At 35.3% G+C, this 18,330-nt stretch overlaps 3 protein-coding genes and 1 non-coding gene across 5 annotated transcripts; 2 read left to right on the forward strand and 2 right to left on the reverse strand.

Moving 5' to 3' along the window:
- The first annotated feature begins 2,370 nt into the window (after positions 1 to 2,370).
- On the forward strand, positions 2,371 to 5,454 carry LOC125218218 (laccase-12-like). The gene is made up of 6 exons (XM_048119850.2): positions 2,371 to 2,536; positions 2,738 to 2,889; positions 3,006 to 3,250; positions 3,430 to 3,558; positions 3,909 to 4,868; positions 5,064 to 5,454. The coding sequence occupies exons 1-6, from the start codon at positions 2,411 to 2,413 to the stop codon at positions 5,192 to 5,194; spliced, it is 1,743 nt and encodes a 580-aa protein (XP_047975807.1). The 5' UTR covers positions 2,371 to 2,410; the 3' UTR covers positions 5,195 to 5,454.
- Positions 5,455 to 6,095: 641 nt separating this feature from the next.
- LOC125218011 (putative HVA22-like protein g) lies at positions 6,096 to 8,919 on the reverse strand. 2 transcript variants are annotated; one of them, XM_048119603.2, is made up of 7 exons: positions 8,747 to 8,913; positions 7,727 to 7,767; positions 7,537 to 7,635; positions 7,387 to 7,443; positions 7,240 to 7,303; positions 6,940 to 7,146; positions 6,096 to 6,600 (listed from the first exon to the last, which is right to left on the reverse strand). In XM_048119603.2, the coding sequence occupies exons 2-7, from the start codon at positions 7,756 to 7,758 to the stop codon at positions 6,244 to 6,246; spliced, it is 816 nt and encodes a 271-aa protein (XP_047975560.1). In that variant the 5' UTR covers positions 7,759 to 7,767; positions 8,747 to 8,913; the 3' UTR covers positions 6,096 to 6,243. The 2 variants fall into 2 exon arrangements, with proteins under 2 accessions (XP_047975560.1, XP_088922261.1); XM_089066135.1 differs by having other exon boundaries at positions 6,940 to 7,303; positions 8,747 to 8,919.
- A 2,184-nt stretch (positions 8,920 to 11,103) lies between these two features.
- Positions 11,104 to 13,543, forward strand: LOC125223837 (protein SPA, chloroplastic-like). Its single transcript, XM_048127133.2, has 5 exons — positions 11,104 to 11,398; positions 11,486 to 11,569; positions 11,921 to 11,972; positions 13,001 to 13,157; positions 13,243 to 13,543. The coding sequence occupies exons 1-5, from the start codon at positions 11,240 to 11,242 to the stop codon at positions 13,262 to 13,264; spliced, it is 474 nt and encodes a 157-aa protein (XP_047983090.1). The 5' UTR covers positions 11,104 to 11,239; the 3' UTR covers positions 13,265 to 13,543.
- Positions 13,430 to 13,511, reverse strand: TRNAS-UGA (transfer RNA serine (anticodon UGA)). Its single transcript has one exon. It is a non-coding gene; the product is annotated as a tRNA-Ser (tRNA).
- Positions 13,544 to 18,330: the final 4,787 nt, after the last annotated feature.

Here is an 18,330-nt window from a genome sequence, read left to right on the forward strand (position 1 = left end):
CTCGTGCACTTTTGTTAAAGTAAAACTTCATTATAATTGCACCAAGAATTTAGGCTAATGTCCCAAATTATTTTGTTTGGAGATAGAATGTCACAAAGTCTAAAAGTACACTTTTGCTTATTTGTTACTTTTATCAAATGGTGTTGATTGTCTCTCATTCTCTCTCCTCTTTTGTTTGGTTTTCCTACTATGCTTAACGACTTGATTCTTTTAATGATTTTGTCATGCAAGTTCACGATTGTGAAATTTACCAAACCTTGAACACATATTTCCTTTGTTGTTGAACTATCCAAGTCTTTGTAATGAGTCCTCATTTATCTTAAGTTCAAAGTGACTTAACATTTCACTCAATTTGTCAACGTCTAGATTCTAGAAATTAGCACATATCTTTAAAAATCATGCTTATAGTAATTAGTTACTACTATTTTTTACATTTACCTTAACAATTTCTCCATATGTTAGAGTTTTGTGCAATCAAGAGATTAAATTATTAAAGATAGAAAATCCTAATTGGAGAAAGATCAAATGAAGGGTATATCTGTAATTTAATTCTTTTTAAATTTAGAAATTAAGAACATTGTGTATATTTATCTTTATTCTTTTATTAAAATCTTGTTTTCGATGTAAACGAAATGTAATGATTTTCTTCAACCTCCACATGATCGTGGGTTGTTAAATCTCACTTAAGTAGGGACTATAAAATTATTAATTTGGTTGGTTCAAAACGTCGTTGGCTACTAAAACAAACTCCTAACGGTATTTCAGTGGAGTAAACAAAAGTAATATTTTAATTGTCTAGTTTGCGAGATTATATCTCATGAACAAATATGTAGTATGTTTAGTTAATGAGATTGAATCACACAGCTTAATCCTAGATGGATAATTATGTGATAATTAATCATAGCCAACCATTCGATTAAAATAATCTCACAAATCAATCTAAAATTATATCTTCGACATTACTATTTAATCTAGAAAACCGACATCACCACTAATTTTTAATGATTTTAATTTGAGTTGCTTGTGTTTTTTTGACTTAAACCAAATGTAGTTAGTTTAGTCTAATTACTTGTCGTTTTGGACTTCTCTAACAGAATTCGGTTGTCAACCTAATAAAACCACACAGTAATTTTATTTTATTAAGTAGTTGACAAAAATTCGTGTGTTTGTACTGGTCTATGACTCTCGTCATTTACATAAATTACAACGATTTTGAATAAAAAAAAGACAGCAATTTTAAATAAGTATTAACTGTTTATATAAGTAAAAATGAAAGTGACAATTCTTATAATAAAAAACGATTGGGAGCCGCGTCACTAAATCCTTTGACACGGCGTTAGTTTTGAAGAATATTTAAACCTTAATTAGTTTCATAGAATTTCGTTAAGGATTAATTATTATTATTCGTTCACTACTTAGGATGATCATTTCTTTTGAACCGCCCATTTATATATTATTACCTCCGTTTCTTCATAGTTGAGTCATTTTTCTATTTCAGGAAATTTATTTATAGTTGAGTCATTTCCAAATATAGTAACTTTTTTCTCTTTCTTACTTTACTCTCTTTTACTTTATTCTCTTACTTTATTCACTTTATACTTTATTCTCTCTACCTTTTCTTCTCTCTTACTTTTTTATCTATTTATTTAACACACCCAACATTCATTTCTAAAACTCCGTACCTGAAAAGTTCCGCCTCAACTATTAAGAAACGGAGGGAGTACTACCTCATTCGGGTCGGTATTAAGAGTCACATTTATTTTTCCGCATTGATTTATAAAAATAATTAATAAATAGTTCAAGTGTAGAAATAGTAAAGTAAATAGAAAATGTGACTACTAATGCGGGATGGAGTTAGTAATATATAGTCATTAGATTTCCCGATTGTACGCTCTAAACTGTATAGAGCTATATCATTGCATTATGGAAGCACCACTCTCATTTGACGCACGTTTAACATTGTTCTATATTTAATTCGATTTTAATATATTAAAAAATATATTGAAACTTTTATTTATATAAATTTATAAAAATCTTATAAAAAATAATATTGATATATTATAAATTACGTGCATGAGGAGAAATCTGCATGGTGCGGCATAGAAAGTCCTATGACATTAATTATTGTTATTAATGCCGTAATTTTTTGAAGCAAAAATGACTTGTTAATTAAGAAATGAGAAATTAATTTTAATTGAGTTTTAATGCGACAGTGGGTGCAACAACTAGTCCGACAAAACCACAAGGTTGAACTAAGTTACCTCCACTCCCATAACCTAATCCGCCAACCTCAAACAACCTCTCTTTCTCTCTCTCATTTTGTAGTATATAAAAGGAAGTCCTCTCCTCTCCACTAGACACTCACTACACAACCAAACATCAGCTCTCACTGAAAAGAAATCAAGCAAAAATGGAGGTATTCAATCACAAGAGTAGCAATAGCAACATTCTCTCTTTCTTTGCCTTCACATTGCTAGCCTTGCTCCTCATTACCACTCCCCTAGCAAATGCCAAAGTGCATAGTCATCATTTCGTCGTAAGTACTCTCTCGCTCGTCTTTTAATTTTGCTCGTTCAGATATTCAGGTGTGAGCTGTCCCGTGTCGAAAATGTCAAGTTAAAAAAAAATAACAACTCCTATAACAAATTGCTTTTAACTAAGACTGGTCTCGCCTTAACGTATCAGTATCAGTATCATGTACGCCCAGCGCGCTAACTATATACATCATGGTGAATAGGTTCAATCAACACCAGTGAAGAGGCTGTGCAAAACCCACAACACGATCACGGTCAACGGGATGTACCCGGGGCCGACCTTGGAGGTGGAAAACGGCGACACCCTCGTCGTCAACGTTGTTAACCGAGCTCGTTACAACGTCACCATCCACTGGTACACAATTATTATAGTATAGTACATTTAGCAACAATTGCATGGATGCATGCACACTATTTCACATACATACATTATATCTTAAGTTATAAATAATTAAATATTGGTTGGAATAGGCATGGAGTGAGGCAGATGAGAACTGCTTGGGCTGATGGGCCAGAATTCATCACCCAATGCCCCATCCGGCCCGGTAAGAGTTACACTTACCGGTTCACGATTCAAGGACAAGAAGGAACTCTTTGGTGGCACGCCCACAGCTCGTGGCTCCGAGCCACGGTCTATGGAGCTCTCATCATTCGCCCTAAACAAGGAGACTCCTATCCCTTCCCTAAGCCCCACCGTGAAACTCCCCTTCTTCTTGGTATTTTTTTTCTCTCTCTCTTAGGGTCTGTTTGGTTTGTCTAGTTTTGTCGAGAAAAAAATCTTTATAAAGTAAAAAATAATTATAAAATCTTCGCACTATCTTAACTTGTCATATCAAATCAAGCAAACCAAACGAGCCCTTAAAGATGTACTGAAACAGCTAGTGGTGATGATTAGGTGAATGGTGGGATGCAAATCCCATTGATGTTGTGAGAGAAGCTACGAGAACCGGAGCCGCTCCTAACGTCTCCGATGCATACACCATCAACGGCCAGCCCGGTGATCTATACAACTGCTCTAGCAAAGGTTCGTTTCTCGGTCAAAAAAAAAATTCCTAGATGAATTTTTTTTTTTCTATTATATAAAAGGAAAACACGCCAATACTAATATGCGTAAGCTTCTGTTTCTCTTTAAACACATCATTAGCATTGCCGTATTTTCATTTTATAAAATACAAAAAAAAGGTTTCCTTTCAAGGAACTTTTTAATCTCAAAACACCTAATACGAAAAAAATTTCAGTTTCTCAAGTTAGAGTTCTATTTCTCTGTCCATGTTTAAAAGTCTCATTTACTTTTTACACGAGTTTTTAATAAATTAGTCTAAATAAAATAAGTGAGTGAAATATGAGTCTCATTATCGAAATAATCTGGCGCAGACACGGTGATAGTACCAATCAAGAGCGGAGAAACAAATCTCCTAAGAGTTGTGAACTCCGCTCTGAACCAAGAACTCTTCTTCAAAGTCGCCAACCACAAGCTGACGGTGGTCGGGGCCGACGCCTCGTACCTCAAGCCCTTCACCACCTCCGTCATCATGCTCGGGCCGGGCCAGACCACCGACGTCCTCATCACCGCCAACCAGCCCCCCAACCGCTACCACATCGCCGCACGCGCCTACGCCAGCGCCCAAGGCGCCCCCTTCGACAACACCACCACCACCGCCATCCTCCAATACTCCTCCTCCTGCAGCCGCGGCAAATGCACCTCCTCGAAGCCCGTCAAAGCCGTAATGCCCGCCTTCAACGACACCGCCACCGCCACCGCCTTCACCACCAGCTTACGAAGCCCGAGGCGAGTCGAAAACGTCCCCACAAAAATCGACCACGACCTTTTCTTCACGGTCGGGCTCGGGCTCAACAAGTGCCCGGGGCGGGCCCGGGCCCGAAACTGCCAGGGCCCGAACGGGACCCGGTTTGCGGCCAGCATGAACAACGTCTCGTTCGTGCTTCCGTCAAACTTCTCCCTCCTGCAGGCGCACCAGCAGGGCGTGCCCGGGGTTTTCACGACCGATTTTCCGGCCAGGCCGCCCAGGCAGTTCGACTACACGGGCAACGTGAGCCGGTCGCTGTGGCAGCCGACCCGGGGCACGAAGGTGTACAAGCTGAAATACGGGGAGACGGTGCAGGTTGTTTTGCAGGGGACGAGTATCTTCACGGCGGAGAATCATCCCATCCATCTCCATGGCTACGATTTCTACATCGTGGCGGAGGGGTTCGGGAATTTCGACCGGAGGAAGGACACGGCCAAGTTTAATCTGGTGGACCCGCCGATGAGGAACACGGCGAGTGTGCCGGTTGGTGGTTGGGCCGTGATCAGATTTGTTGCTGACAATCCAGGTCAGCGTAACTAGAGTTGTCAAATGGGCTGAGCTGGACACAATTTTAGTATAGCTAATTATTTTGGTGGACTAGGCTTGGGCCAAGTTGGTCTTAGTCGGTCTGGCACATTTGACATCTCTAAAGATAACATATTAATTTATCTTTTTTCTCTTTTCGTCTATCTGATTTGTGATTTTTCTTGGATGCCAACAGGAGTGTGGTTGATGCATTGCCATTTGGATGTGCATATCACGTGGGGTTTGGCGATGGCTTTCCTCGTTGAAAATGGTGTCGGAGAACTTCAAACGTTGCAGCCACCACCGCCGGATCTTCCCGTTTGCTAGGTTTATTGAGACAGAGGGCAGAGAGAGATATCATGGCTTCCTTCAGCAAGTTTGATTTATTAAATCTGTATTGTTTACCCCAAATATGAGGAGTATTTTGCTTTTTCTACTGTTTACTTAGTGTTGATGTTCATTCATTGATCTTTGTTGGAGGATAAGTTGCTAAGTTTCTTTTCTAGTTAATTGGCTTGCTATATTAAAAGCATGGGTACTACATCTTTTATGGTACTTTTATGAGTCTTATACAACTAGCTTTGGTATTTCTTATACTCTTTATTCGTGGCTTGAAATGCAAAACCATCTCAATTGTAATGTCAATGGCAAAATTGTGTTAGGTTTTCGCGGATGAAGGCTATACATTTTTTTCGGGATTGCAAACATGCAACATTCAAACTTCAGGGACTGCTATGTAATTTACTCTTTTTCTAAATAAAGAAATCTATTACTCCCTCCGTCGTTCCAACTAAGTTGATACAAAACTTTTGGGCATAGATATTAAGAAATTGCGTTGAATAGATTAAATGAAAGTATAATAAAATAGTGATGCTTAATTATCCATAATTCAAGTTGATTACTTGTGTGTATTATTTAATTCATCAATTCAATGTCGTTAGAAGTAGCCAACAATATTTTGAATTAATATCATAAATACTTTGCCAACTGAATAAATAACTCTATTTGACAATTTTGTACGTTGTTGTTGATCAGTCTGTCCTCTATAGTCAGATCTTGGATTAAAGAAACTCATTCCGTTTTGTTAAAACAGAAACAAGTATTATAAAATAATAAACCCATTTCCCTAATTTTTTCATATTTGTAAGAGATAGAATCAATTTTTTTCCAATAATTTGGGTTGTAAATATTGAGTAATGATAAATGATAATTACGAGATGCGACAATGTAATCGTCAAAGAAATACTAGTATAATTTTTGAAATTATGAAATTATGAAACCATAACATGTATTTGTCGACAGTGGCAGAATGTACATCAGCATCAACAACCCAACAATCCATTCACCTTGCGAGTAATTACATGTTGAAGTAACTACTACTTATCTACGCGATCCGACGATGGATGGCGTGTTCTGCGAGACCTAGCTCGTGTCATTCGGACAGGATCTTCCATGACTACTTCTTGCGGAGTAGGAGGTTGAGCGGCTTCCTTTGGTGCTGGAGGGGCTGAATCAACTTGCATTTCACTGGAAGTCGAAGGTTTCGCCGTCTCAGTGAGGGGTAAGGCTGGAGTTGTTTTCTGCTCACTCAAGACGACTGCGGGTGCAGTTTTAGGTTTTGAATCTTGCGAACGCTCTGCTTCATCTGTTGAGTCATCTAGCTGCTCACTTGAAGATGCACCAGAAGCAGGAGATGTGGGTTGTGGTTGTCCATTTGTGGATTTCTCAACTCTCTGTAATATCATAAAATACAAGTTGTGACTGAACTGCATAAAGGTCAATAAAAAGGAAATGCCCGAAGCCAAAGATCTCAGGTTCGAATCCATATGTTCATATAACCATCAAAGATGATCAAGTTGAAATGAAAGTATGGGCTTGACTACTTACTATACCAAAATTGGACGATGCAACTTGAGCATTTCGAGACAAATACTGAAAAATTAGATAGTGTGTGCATCTATTTTACATATTCTGGCGTCAAGATACATATAAGCTGCATACTATGGGTTTCAGACTACACAAAGAGCAAGACTTTTGTTAAATGCATAGATAGAGCATATTACATTACATACCTGAACTGGTCGAGGTGGAGGCGACTGCGAAGCAATATACTGCAGAATATCAAAAATTCTAGTCTGACCATAGGTTGCAACCTTCTGCCAGTATGAGACAGCCATATCTCCAGCTTTTAATTTCAGCTCTACCAAATTACGATCAATTTCTGTTTCATGCTTCGCAACATATGGTCTAAAGAAGGAGTCGTAAACATAAGCAGTTCCCTGAAACCAATTTAGTGAAGGAAGCATAATTAGAATGCACAATTGGGATACAAGTTGAAATACACAGAAGATACAGAAAAGAAGATTGCCCACCTTTGTTTTAGGAAACCATAAGTATATAAAGAAGGCCAACTTAGCTTCACCATACATTGGAACCCTTCAAAAATAAATTTATAGAAGATCAGTACGAAAAGAACAAAAACAGTTAGCTCTTTACCACTTGTAGAATTTTAAGATTACCAGCCAATGAAAATATCACCAATCCTTTCACACACAGTCAATCCAGCAACCAAAATCCTGAAAGATTTACATGAAGCACCACCTTAGAATTAGAGACTAGCTTATCTGAAAGATGACCTTAATATAATGCTAGGACATATTTAAATATACCAATACTGGCACCAAAACCGAAGTTGGTTAATGTCAGGCTTATTCATCTCCACAGTTTTAAAGCATTCATAAGCAGGATAAACATAGCCAAATATCAGCCTGCAAAAAGTTTAGAAACTAAGAAACATGTGCAAATGGAGATGGATGTGATTAAATTACAAATGGGGTAAAAGAGTGCAAATGTTCATACACAAGTGCTCTAGTGAGAAAAGCTCCGATCATCTTGAATCCCTGTGACAGATAAGTATTTATAAGGTCAAGTCCAGCGCTGCAGTGAATTAGAAACAATTTCACATAGAAAAAGAAAAGGAAAGGGGAAAAGGCATAATGAACTTGCAAGCATAAAATTTGGTACAAAGTCTCAAGTAATCAGGGAAACATTATCCATCGTCTATAAGTATATTTCACATCTAAACACAGCTTTCAAAAGTCAAGAATCTACTAATGCCTCCTTGACTCTGCTTGCAATTAGTATTACAGCAAATTTCTAAAAAATACTTTACTTGCAATCAGAGTGAAAGGAAACATTATTCAAATAACAGAGAACTCAATAAACAATCACTGTTTATCTTTCCCCAATTTCACAATAAACATATTTATCATTCAAAATACAAAACCAAAATGACCAAAAGCATTTCAGCATACAGATTTGTTTCCACGCATCTTATCCAAACCCCAAGAAATAAACAAAAACCACAAAATCCTGCTAATTCAAATATCTGTCAACCACAACCAAATTACCAAAACCTCACACATAATAGGGACTGAAAACTGAAATTCAATGTTTCTAATTAGTCCGTGAAATAGGTATTCCTTCATCTGCGGCCATGAATAATATCAAACTCAAACTGCACCATATTTCTTTTACCGAAATCCACACCGCAATTTCCAAGAATCAAAAAAATTTCCGTGCTAGGAACATAAAATTAAACAACACAGTATCTAGGAGAACTGGATCAGAGCCTTTACAATGTGATAAAACACAAAATCCGTTCACCGCGGGCGAAGGAGACAGAAAACAAACCTAAGCGCCAGTTCACAATATCATTCAACCACATCCAAAAACGCAATAGGCGCACATATACACTCTCAACACACAAAATACCACAAATTGCAATCGGAAACAACCATAAATTAAAGGAAGAGCTATAAGAAACACTGAAACTAGATAAGTTTTAAACCAGAGATTGAGAAACACTAAAACTAGTACCAATACAACGCCGCGCAGGTGAGAAGTCGGATCGAACGATTGGCGATGATATCGCCGGCGAGGAACCGTTACGCCGTTAGCTGGTGTAGAGTGAGAGGGGACCAGATTTTGACAGTAACGTTTCAAATCCTTCGCTTTTCACAGAGCTTTTTATTTTCAGTTTCTCAAGGGCGAGCGGGCCCAATTACTGTGTGGAGCGGTGCACGGTCTTAACGTGTGTTTCCAGCAATGTACCAATAAATTCTTTTATATTGCCAATTTGATATAATTGCCTATATAAAAGTTTGATCAAATTTTTGTTTGTTTAGTATATTTTGACAAATTACGAATTGTTTCTTCTATATTATCGCAATAACTACTCTCTCTACTCTCTCCGTTCCATAGTAATAGAAGCATTTTATTTTGCGCACTCGTTTTGAAAAAATAATTATAAATAGTTAAAGTGGAAAAAAAGTAAAATAAGAGAGAATAATGTAGAGAAGAGTCTTATCTATAATATTCTCTTTCTTACTTTACTTTTTCTCCACTTTAACTATTTATAATTATTTTTTTCAAAAACATTGCACAAAATGAAATGTCTCTATTAGTATGGAACGAAGAGAGTATTTTTAGGGAGGCAAATCTGATTTTAAATTGAGGCACAAGTGAAAATTTTTGGTGATGTCAATAATGATGACGTGGATAATTAGATAACATCATTTTGAAAATAAGAAATTATGCATTAACAAGTAAAATAAAATGAATTTTTAAATGAGATAATTGAGAATTTTAATCTTTATAATTTGTCATTAAATTTTTAGAAATACAAGAAAAACTAGAATTTGATCAAATTTTATAAACATTGCCGATGATGTAATAAATAAGATTGCATTTTATGATTATTGTAATTCCATATATGTAACCATAACTCAATATTCACTTTTTGTATTCTAGCACGTTCTCAATTTTCACTTTTTTACTATTCTGATCTCCTTTATAATCATATGGTCACTTCTCGTGGCTTTGTTACTTTGTTACTATAATCAAGATTATTTTTATGTTTAGAATTTCATTAAAAATATTTATTACACATTCTTTCTATAATTTGTTATATATTCATTAGTTCCATTTAATTTTCATATCATGATTATCTTAAATAAAACAATGAGTGGCCGCCATTTGCCAATTATATTTAGACATGTGAAATGAAAGTATATGATAATAATTAGGAATCTAGTGAATATATGGATAATAAGCTAGAGCAAAGTATATCATTTAGCGCAGTCCAAAAGCAACAAAAAAGAATAAAGAATTAACTTCTGTAACTCGCTCCCTTATCCACTTTTCTGTATTCCCTAATTGCTTTCTTGTCACTTGATCACTTTTTTAATTTAATTAATACTATATGAATCATGATATTGATAGAATCAACATATGTATTTAACATGCATGGGCACTTTGTATATTCCCAATTCAATAGAAAACACCACTACTACTACTACTATATGATACTCCGTCCCAACCGATGACGCAGAAATAATCATTTATATGGGCTGAGATTTCAAAATTTTATTTTGATGTATATTTTTGAATAATTTAAATAATTTATAGGGATTTTTACACTATAACTTACAGTAAAATGACTAAATTTAAAAAAAAAATTAATAAAAAAAAGTTTTAAAAAATATTTCATTGAAGGCTTAAGCCCCTTCCCCTCATCCTTTGGGTCCGCTCATGCTCCATCCATTCGACTAGGGCTGGGGAAAAATACTGAAATACCGGCCTTATTGTATCGAAAAAATACCGATAATACCGAATTTTCGGTATACCGTGACTTTCGGTACGGTATGATACCTTACTGAAATATTCCGGTAAGGTAACGGTATGAATTTTCAAATACCGCGGTATACCGCTGCATACCGAAATTAGGTATACACCGTAAATTAAGGTATATACCGTAAACTAAGGTATATACCACAAAAATATAAACACAATTATATATGAAATATATTATATTTTTATTTTTAAATTATAAAATCTATTGTGAAATATAAATATAATTATGAACAAATTATATTAAATTTATTTTTAAAATTATAAAATATAAATAATATTCTAAAAACTCTAATTTTCTATTTTAATCGATGTTGGAATTCAGATATATCGCAAAAGTAAGGTATGCCGAAAATGAGGTATAACATCGGTATGGAAATTCGTCATACCGAAAATGAGGTATACCGAAAACTTTGGTAAGGTAAAAATATGACTTTTTCGCATACCGTATTTACGGTAAGGTATACGGTATGAAGGTTTCGATAAGGTATACCGTACCTACCCACCCCTATATTCGACTAGGAAATCCAACCAACCATTTCCCTAAATTTCCGTTGAAGTGGGCCCCACATAATCCACATTCCGCCATTGAAAAACCCAGAGATTCTCCTCTCTCCACGTTCAATTTTCCCGCAACCATTTCATCCAACGACTGCTGAAATTGATAGGGGAAAAGGGAAAATGTTAGCTGCGCCTTCTGCTTCACGCCTCAGCTCTCCTTTTGTCTACTGCCCCCTGCAGCTCTCCTCTCCATCCTCATCTTCCACTAAATTCATCAAAACGCAACGCTCTCCGGCTTCGTATCCATGCGTCAGAGCAGCTGATCTCGATCAGAACACTGTAATTAGTGCCTTTTCCTGACGTATCATCCTCCGATTTCGTCAATTCGTTCTCGATTGCTAAAATGTGTGATGAATTTGTTTGCAGGTAGTGGCGATTGCAGTTGGAGTGGTCAGTGTTGCAGTCGGGATTGGGATTCCTGTTTTCTACGAGACACAAATTGACAGTGCTGTAGGTTTTTTGTGTTACATTTCAGTGGTTTAAGATGTTGAATTGCTTAATTTTGCTGTTGAATGGTGGATTGATACAGTTTAGTGTGGAGTTAGTGACAAATTGACAGTGCTGTAGGTTTATTGTGTTACATTTCAGTGGTTTAAAATGTTGAATTGCTTAATTTTTCTGTTGAATGGTGGATTGATACAGTTTAGTGTGGAGTTAGTGACAAATTGACAGTGCTGTAGGTTTATTGTGTTACATTTCAGTGGTTTAAAATGTTGAATTGCTTAATTTTGCTGTTGAATGGTGGATTGATACAGTTTTGTGTTGAGTTGGTGATATGGAATATTGCTGTTGATTTTTCAGGCCAAGAGAGAAAATACTCAGGCATGCTTCCCCTGTGATGGCTCCGGTGCTCGTACGTCATTCTTGTTATGCTCATTGTTTCTAGATTGAGATATCTATCTGATGTGCAATAGCTGAAGGTTCATTCTATGCTTAATTTGATTGTGTGTTGAGAAAGTTAGAGCATTATGCAAATTAGATGCTGATATCTCGTTATGAAGCTTGTATCTGCCAATCTATCACATTTGCATATTGCTAAAGTCAGTCTAACTTTACACACAAATGATGGTTCCATCAAATTTTAGCTCTATGAATTTTCGAAGGCTGTAATTGGTTGTGTTTTAAGAAAGTTAGAGCATGATGTGTGGAATAGGTTTGTGGAGATATTGCTCCAATTACAATGAGAATGCATTGTATGTCCTTGTAATGATGGTTCCATCAAATGTTAGTTGTATGAACTTTGAAGGCTATAGCTTGGAAAAAAAAGAGTTTTCTCTATGAAAGATTTGTAAAATAAAGAACGCACTATTTAGTGAAGAACAGGAAGGCATTATGAGCCATCACTAGTGGGAAACTACTATGCATGTGTGAGTGTTTGTGTCCTGGTGAATTCATTTTCAAAAGAAAATGACTTTGCCATCATTCTTTACAAAGATAATAATGAAGAATCTCTGTATAATTGGTTTGTGTAATGTGAAGCCTCTCTTGCTTATATGCTGCATTTTGGTTAACAGTAAAATGGTAGTGCTGGCTGACCTTACTGTTGGAAAAGTTAACTGATGGCAACTTCCATTATAGAGTGAAAATACACAATTACTTATAGCTTTCTCGAATCTGACACTCCCGAACTTCTCTGAACTGACATGTATTAATCTCTTAATATACAACTAAATTTCCGTCTCTGTTGTATTAAATCTTGTTGTCTCCCTTCTGGATATGTAAGGACACTTGCTAGTGTGCGGTGTGCCCTTGCCATTCTCGTGCATAGTTGGACACTGTTTAGTAAAATTGAACAAATTGCTCTGCTGATATTTGTATTCAATTGTTACAGCTATACTGAATTATTCAGATCATATATAAATATATGCAAATTTACTGCAGAAAAATGTAGATTCTGCATGGGAACCGGCAGTGTGTCCGTTGAACTCGGTGGTGATGAGAAAGAAATCTCTCGGTGCATCAACTGTGACGGGGCTGGCTCGTTGACCTGCACCACATGCCAGGGCAGTGGCATTCAACCTCGATACCTTGATCGTAGGTGAGTTGACTGACATTCATAGAGCATGTTACAGCTACTACCAGCATGAATGCTTCTGATTTTTCTTCTGTTTCGCCTCAAACAGAGAATTTAAGGACGACGATTGAGCACTGCAGAGAACACGGATGCAGTTCAGATGAATTCTTTGATGCCAAATTAACTGTCTTGGAGTTACATAGATGGGGCAATGACAGATTTTTTGTGCATACTTTTTTTCCTGTATTTCTTGAATTTGAAGTCAAAACTGTATCAGTTGTTCAGAAAATTAAAAACGTCGACAGCAGGGTTCGAACCTGCGCGGGCGAAGCCCAACAGATTTCAAGTCTGTCTCCTTAACCACTCGGACATATCGACAACTTCTAATATTACGCATTTTCTTAAGATAATTCACAATTTTACTTTATGATTATGGAGCTATAAAATTGACAACAATTAAAGTATGGAGTATTACAATTTCAATAATGACCATTTTGCTCAAGTGTATTCCGATAAGTTATGATTGTACGGAAATCTTAGAGCATCAACAACAGTGTCGTTTTGGTCCAAACCATCATTCCGGAATAGGACTATGAATCGTACAAATAATATGATCCGCGAATAGGATAAGTGGAAGGTAAATAATGGCTTAGGGATTTTAGAATTGTAAGAGTGATGAAAGAATAATATGGTGTAAAACTCATGACTAGTGTAGTAAAAGTGCATCGCCAAAATTAAATTCCTAATTGTACAAATACACACGAGAGAGGTCTCAAAAATTGCAAAGGTTTAGAAATTTTATCATTCAACAAATAGACACAACACAAGGAAACATTTAACAAAAAATAAAAGAATATAGAAGGAACCGCTACAACATAAGCTATCTCTATGCATGTAATATAAATACCAATATGGAATCATGAAATTCTATATATGATAGATTAGCTGTTTCTTGTATTCGTTAGTTGGCTTGTCTTCGATATGAGCTGCTTTTTTTTATAAAAAAAAAAAAAAATTCTATTTCTGACCCTTTGTGCTTATGAAAATGCTAGCTTAGACCATCTCCAACCATACACCAAAACTCATTTTTAATGTAGATAATTTCTCCAATCGTACACCAAACTCAAACCCATTTTTGGGTTTTCAATCGAATAACACCAAATATGGTGTTTACTCCAAAATTTTGTTAGACAAATATTCAAAAATGGTGTAAATTTAAATATGGTGTAAATGGTTGGAATAAAACTACTTTTTGGTGTGACGCATACTCAAAAATGAATTTGTATTTGGCGTAAATGATTAGAGATGGCCTTAGGCACCAGAACACCACTTCTACCTTTGGTAGTTACTGGGCTATAATGTGTGGGATAGAAGAATGGACTAAAATATTGGGCTCTATTTAAATTAAGCAACTGGTCTATAATGATTACCATTATTGGACCTAGTTAAAGTTTGGCATTATATATTGGGTTATAAGATTAGGATTCAAATTTTATTATTTGTTTTTTTCAGAAAAAGTACTCCCTCCGTCCTATGAAGATGATATAATTTCTTTTTTGTTTTGTCCAACTAAGATGACCCATTATTATAAATAGAAACACTTTTATCTATACTCTATTTCCTCTACTTAATACAAAAAAGAAAACTACATTAAATCCCGTGACGAAGGAAGGAGGCATCTTCCTTGGGACGGAGGGAGTATTAGTAGTGTAAATCTACTGTAAACCCCAATTTAATTATACATCTATTAGAATTAGTTGATTCCTCTATAAAATTTATATTATGTGCATTAATTAGCTTAACCATATCAACAATTATAAAATTACTAATATATTCTCCAATAATAGTAGAACATATCAAGAGTTATATTATACTCGAATAAATCTAACACATCATCTAACTAGATATTTTTGTATTAACCTTTTTTGGAACTCCTCGCAAAACCAATTATAGATTGCGAAAAAAATCCTACATTCTAATACATCTTACAATGTATAATCAATTGCATGTGCTTAATGCTATCTACATCAATCTTTGTGACTTCTTACTTCTGCAATTGACAAAGAACCGTTTTATCTCAATGTGAATTTCATTTAATTTCAGTGCTAACCACACCAATATCATCAACTAAAAATTAAATAAAAATTAGTAGCTTTTATTTCATTATCACTCAATATAGGCATACATGCACATTTGTGATTAAACAAATGTTGATTGATCCAGCTCTCGGAAATGGACCCTCTATCTATACAATAAACATAGTGCCGGCAACAAAATTTTATATATGTTGCGTACACTTAACTAATTACACATTATCAATTTGCAATACATTTCACACATATTCATGTACATAATATCGATTACAATTACATTCAGCATGTAACATAGGATTTATTGGTAAATTAATGATAATTAATACTCCCTCCATCCAAGAAAAATAGGACACATTGTGAATGATACGAGTTTAAATGTGGAATTGGTAAAAGAAGAGAGAAGTAGTGTTAGTGGAATGCGGGGTCCATATTATTAGTAAGAGAGATGAGAAAAAAGTAAGAGAAAAGTTATTGAAAACTTTCCTTTTTTAAATGTGCTCTATTTTTCGTGGACAACAAAAAGTGGCAAATGTACTCTATTTGTCGTGGACGGAGGGAGTACTACATTTAGAAGTGATAATGCGTCATTTTACTTTTCCAATTGTCATAACAACCCTAATTAATCTATCCTTCATTTTCCTTTTCTTTTTTTAGAAAATGGGATTATATTTTGTTAATAATTGAACTTCACTAAGTTTTGGTTATACATCCCAACTTAAAAATCATGTTCGTTATTGAAATTTTAATTTAGCCTAATTTTGCTAATTAATTTCGGTCAAAAATGACAGACAACCATGTCAACATTATAAATTGGGCCCTAATCAAACTCTTTATCGTGCAAAATTAAGAGTTGGTCGGAATTTAGTGATATACGCGTACCATTGTCCCTTTTAAAACAATAAATTAATCCAAAGAGGGATGCCCACTTCTTACCAGATTGCAAATCTGTTAGAATTCATAGGGCTTATCTTGTTGTTATATAAATAGGGTATTGTTGTAAGGAATGGAGAGACATTGCTATAAAATGATGTAGCAATCTAAAACATATGCCTACCCTCTTCACCAAAGAAAGAAAATTTCATTAATGTCTAGAATTTGGGAGGTGGTTGAGTTTGGAGAGAAATTTCTTGGATTGAACAAGGCAGGCATGCAGGTTGGCTGACAGAACTCGTACATTTGATTGTTGTCTTTACAAGAGTAAAGGGAGGCAATAGTAACATGGTGATCATGTTGACAAGGCCAATTGGATTATTTCTTCAACTGACATTTTCCTCCTAGTTCTCACATGTGATTTGGCCAATAATTCATACTAGTATTGAATATTAAAATAATTTACGCAGTAGCGGATCCAGAATCGGGAGTATATAACTTAGGAGACGAAATCAAATAATTGAAACTTAAAATGTAATTGTATGATATGTACTCCTTGTGTCTCTCGTTAACTGATGCGCTTCTTTTCAGCACGAGATTTAAGAAAATGAAGTTTTGTTAGTTAAGTGAAGAAAGAATAAAGTAGAAGAGATAATTAAGTAAAGATGACAACGTTATAATATTGAATTTTGCTGAAAAAAATTAAATGACTCACTTACCTCAGGACGTCCTAAAAAGTAGGGGTGTCGAAACGGGTAACGGGTATTGGGTACCCGTTACCCGACGGAAACGGGTAACGGATCGGGATCGGGTAATCATATTTGTGGTTTTGCAGGTATCAGGTATACCCGATACCTGCTCGGGATACCCGATAATCCCGAAAATTACCCGATTATAGTTAAGTATTTTGTAATTATTAATATTTATATAATTTTTAAATTATCCTGGTCATACTCTGATTTAAACATGCAAATTTTTTTTGTCTTTTTTTTTCTTTATTAAAGAGCATACAAATACCAATTTTATATAGAATATACTACAATAGGGCATATATATGTATTAGCATATGTACAGTAGCATATGCTACACACACTCATTATATATACAGTAGCATATACATATACTTATTATACTTATTAAATTGTGGATGTTCAATGTCTAATCACTAATGATTTATGGATTTTTTATGTGCTTTTAGGATGCATAAAAAATACTAACATTACCACGGATGACGATGAACAAGTTGAAGATAATGCAAATAATAAGCAAAAAAGTTTTTTTTTTTTTTTAAAAAAAAATCGGGTCGGGTCGGGTACCACCGTGTCGGGTGCGGGATACCCGACTCGGGTATCGGGTAATACCCGACATAGTGCGGGACGGGTATCGGGACAACAATTTCGGCCTAAATCGGGTGCGGGTATCCGACTCGTCGGGTGCGGGTACCCGTTTCGACACCCCTACTAAAAAGTAATAGTACGAATCAATTTAATAAGGTACTGAAAGAGTAATAAGAGTACTCTATAGAGTAGAGCCCTATTATTTTCTTGCTATTTTGAATTGGGCGTCCCTCTTCACGAGAAAACATGTGGAAGAAGTTCAAGTTTTTTAGAAAGGGAAAATGGCAATAAATCTACAAAATTTTGTCAAATTATGGTTAGTACCCGCAATTTAACCAACAAGTTTGGACTTATTCATAACTATTCCACGGGGAAAAAAATCCGTCGGCCTACATGTAATATATTGTTGACTTTTTTCGACCAAAAAACATTTTCCATGTTTGACTCTCCGGCAGTGACGTTCATGTTCTTTTTTTACTGTCATATTAGATACTCTACAATTTTAAAAAAAAAATCATGGCGGATAACTGCGAACAAATCTGAACGTTATTTTTTTTCAGTTGAATTTTAAACTTGCAGAGCAAACACCAAATTTATTGGGGTTTTTTGCAATTTTTCCTAAAATAATGTCATTTTATGTTTTCTTCTCAAAAATTAGATTCTTCTAAGTTCTGACCATATAAGAGGTCACCATAGCTTTGATGGACATTTACAATATTTATATAATGTCAAATATCACGAATCACTTCTACGGAGTACTTAAGTAGTACGAAGAAATAATAATATGATGTCAAAGTCTTATAGTATATACCACAATAATATGGCGCATAAAATGATGATTTTGATTTGTTGAAAATCAATCTTTTCCCAAAGTCTACGCCTTGAAAATGGACTAAT

This window comes from Salvia hispanica, chromosome 1, assembly GCF_029641045.1.
Source record: "Salvia hispanica isolate PSC_SH4W2 chromosome 1, Shi_PSC_v1, whole genome shotgun sequence".
Lineage (NCBI taxonomy): Eukaryota > Viridiplantae > Streptophyta > Magnoliopsida > Lamiales > Lamiaceae > Salvia > Salvia hispanica.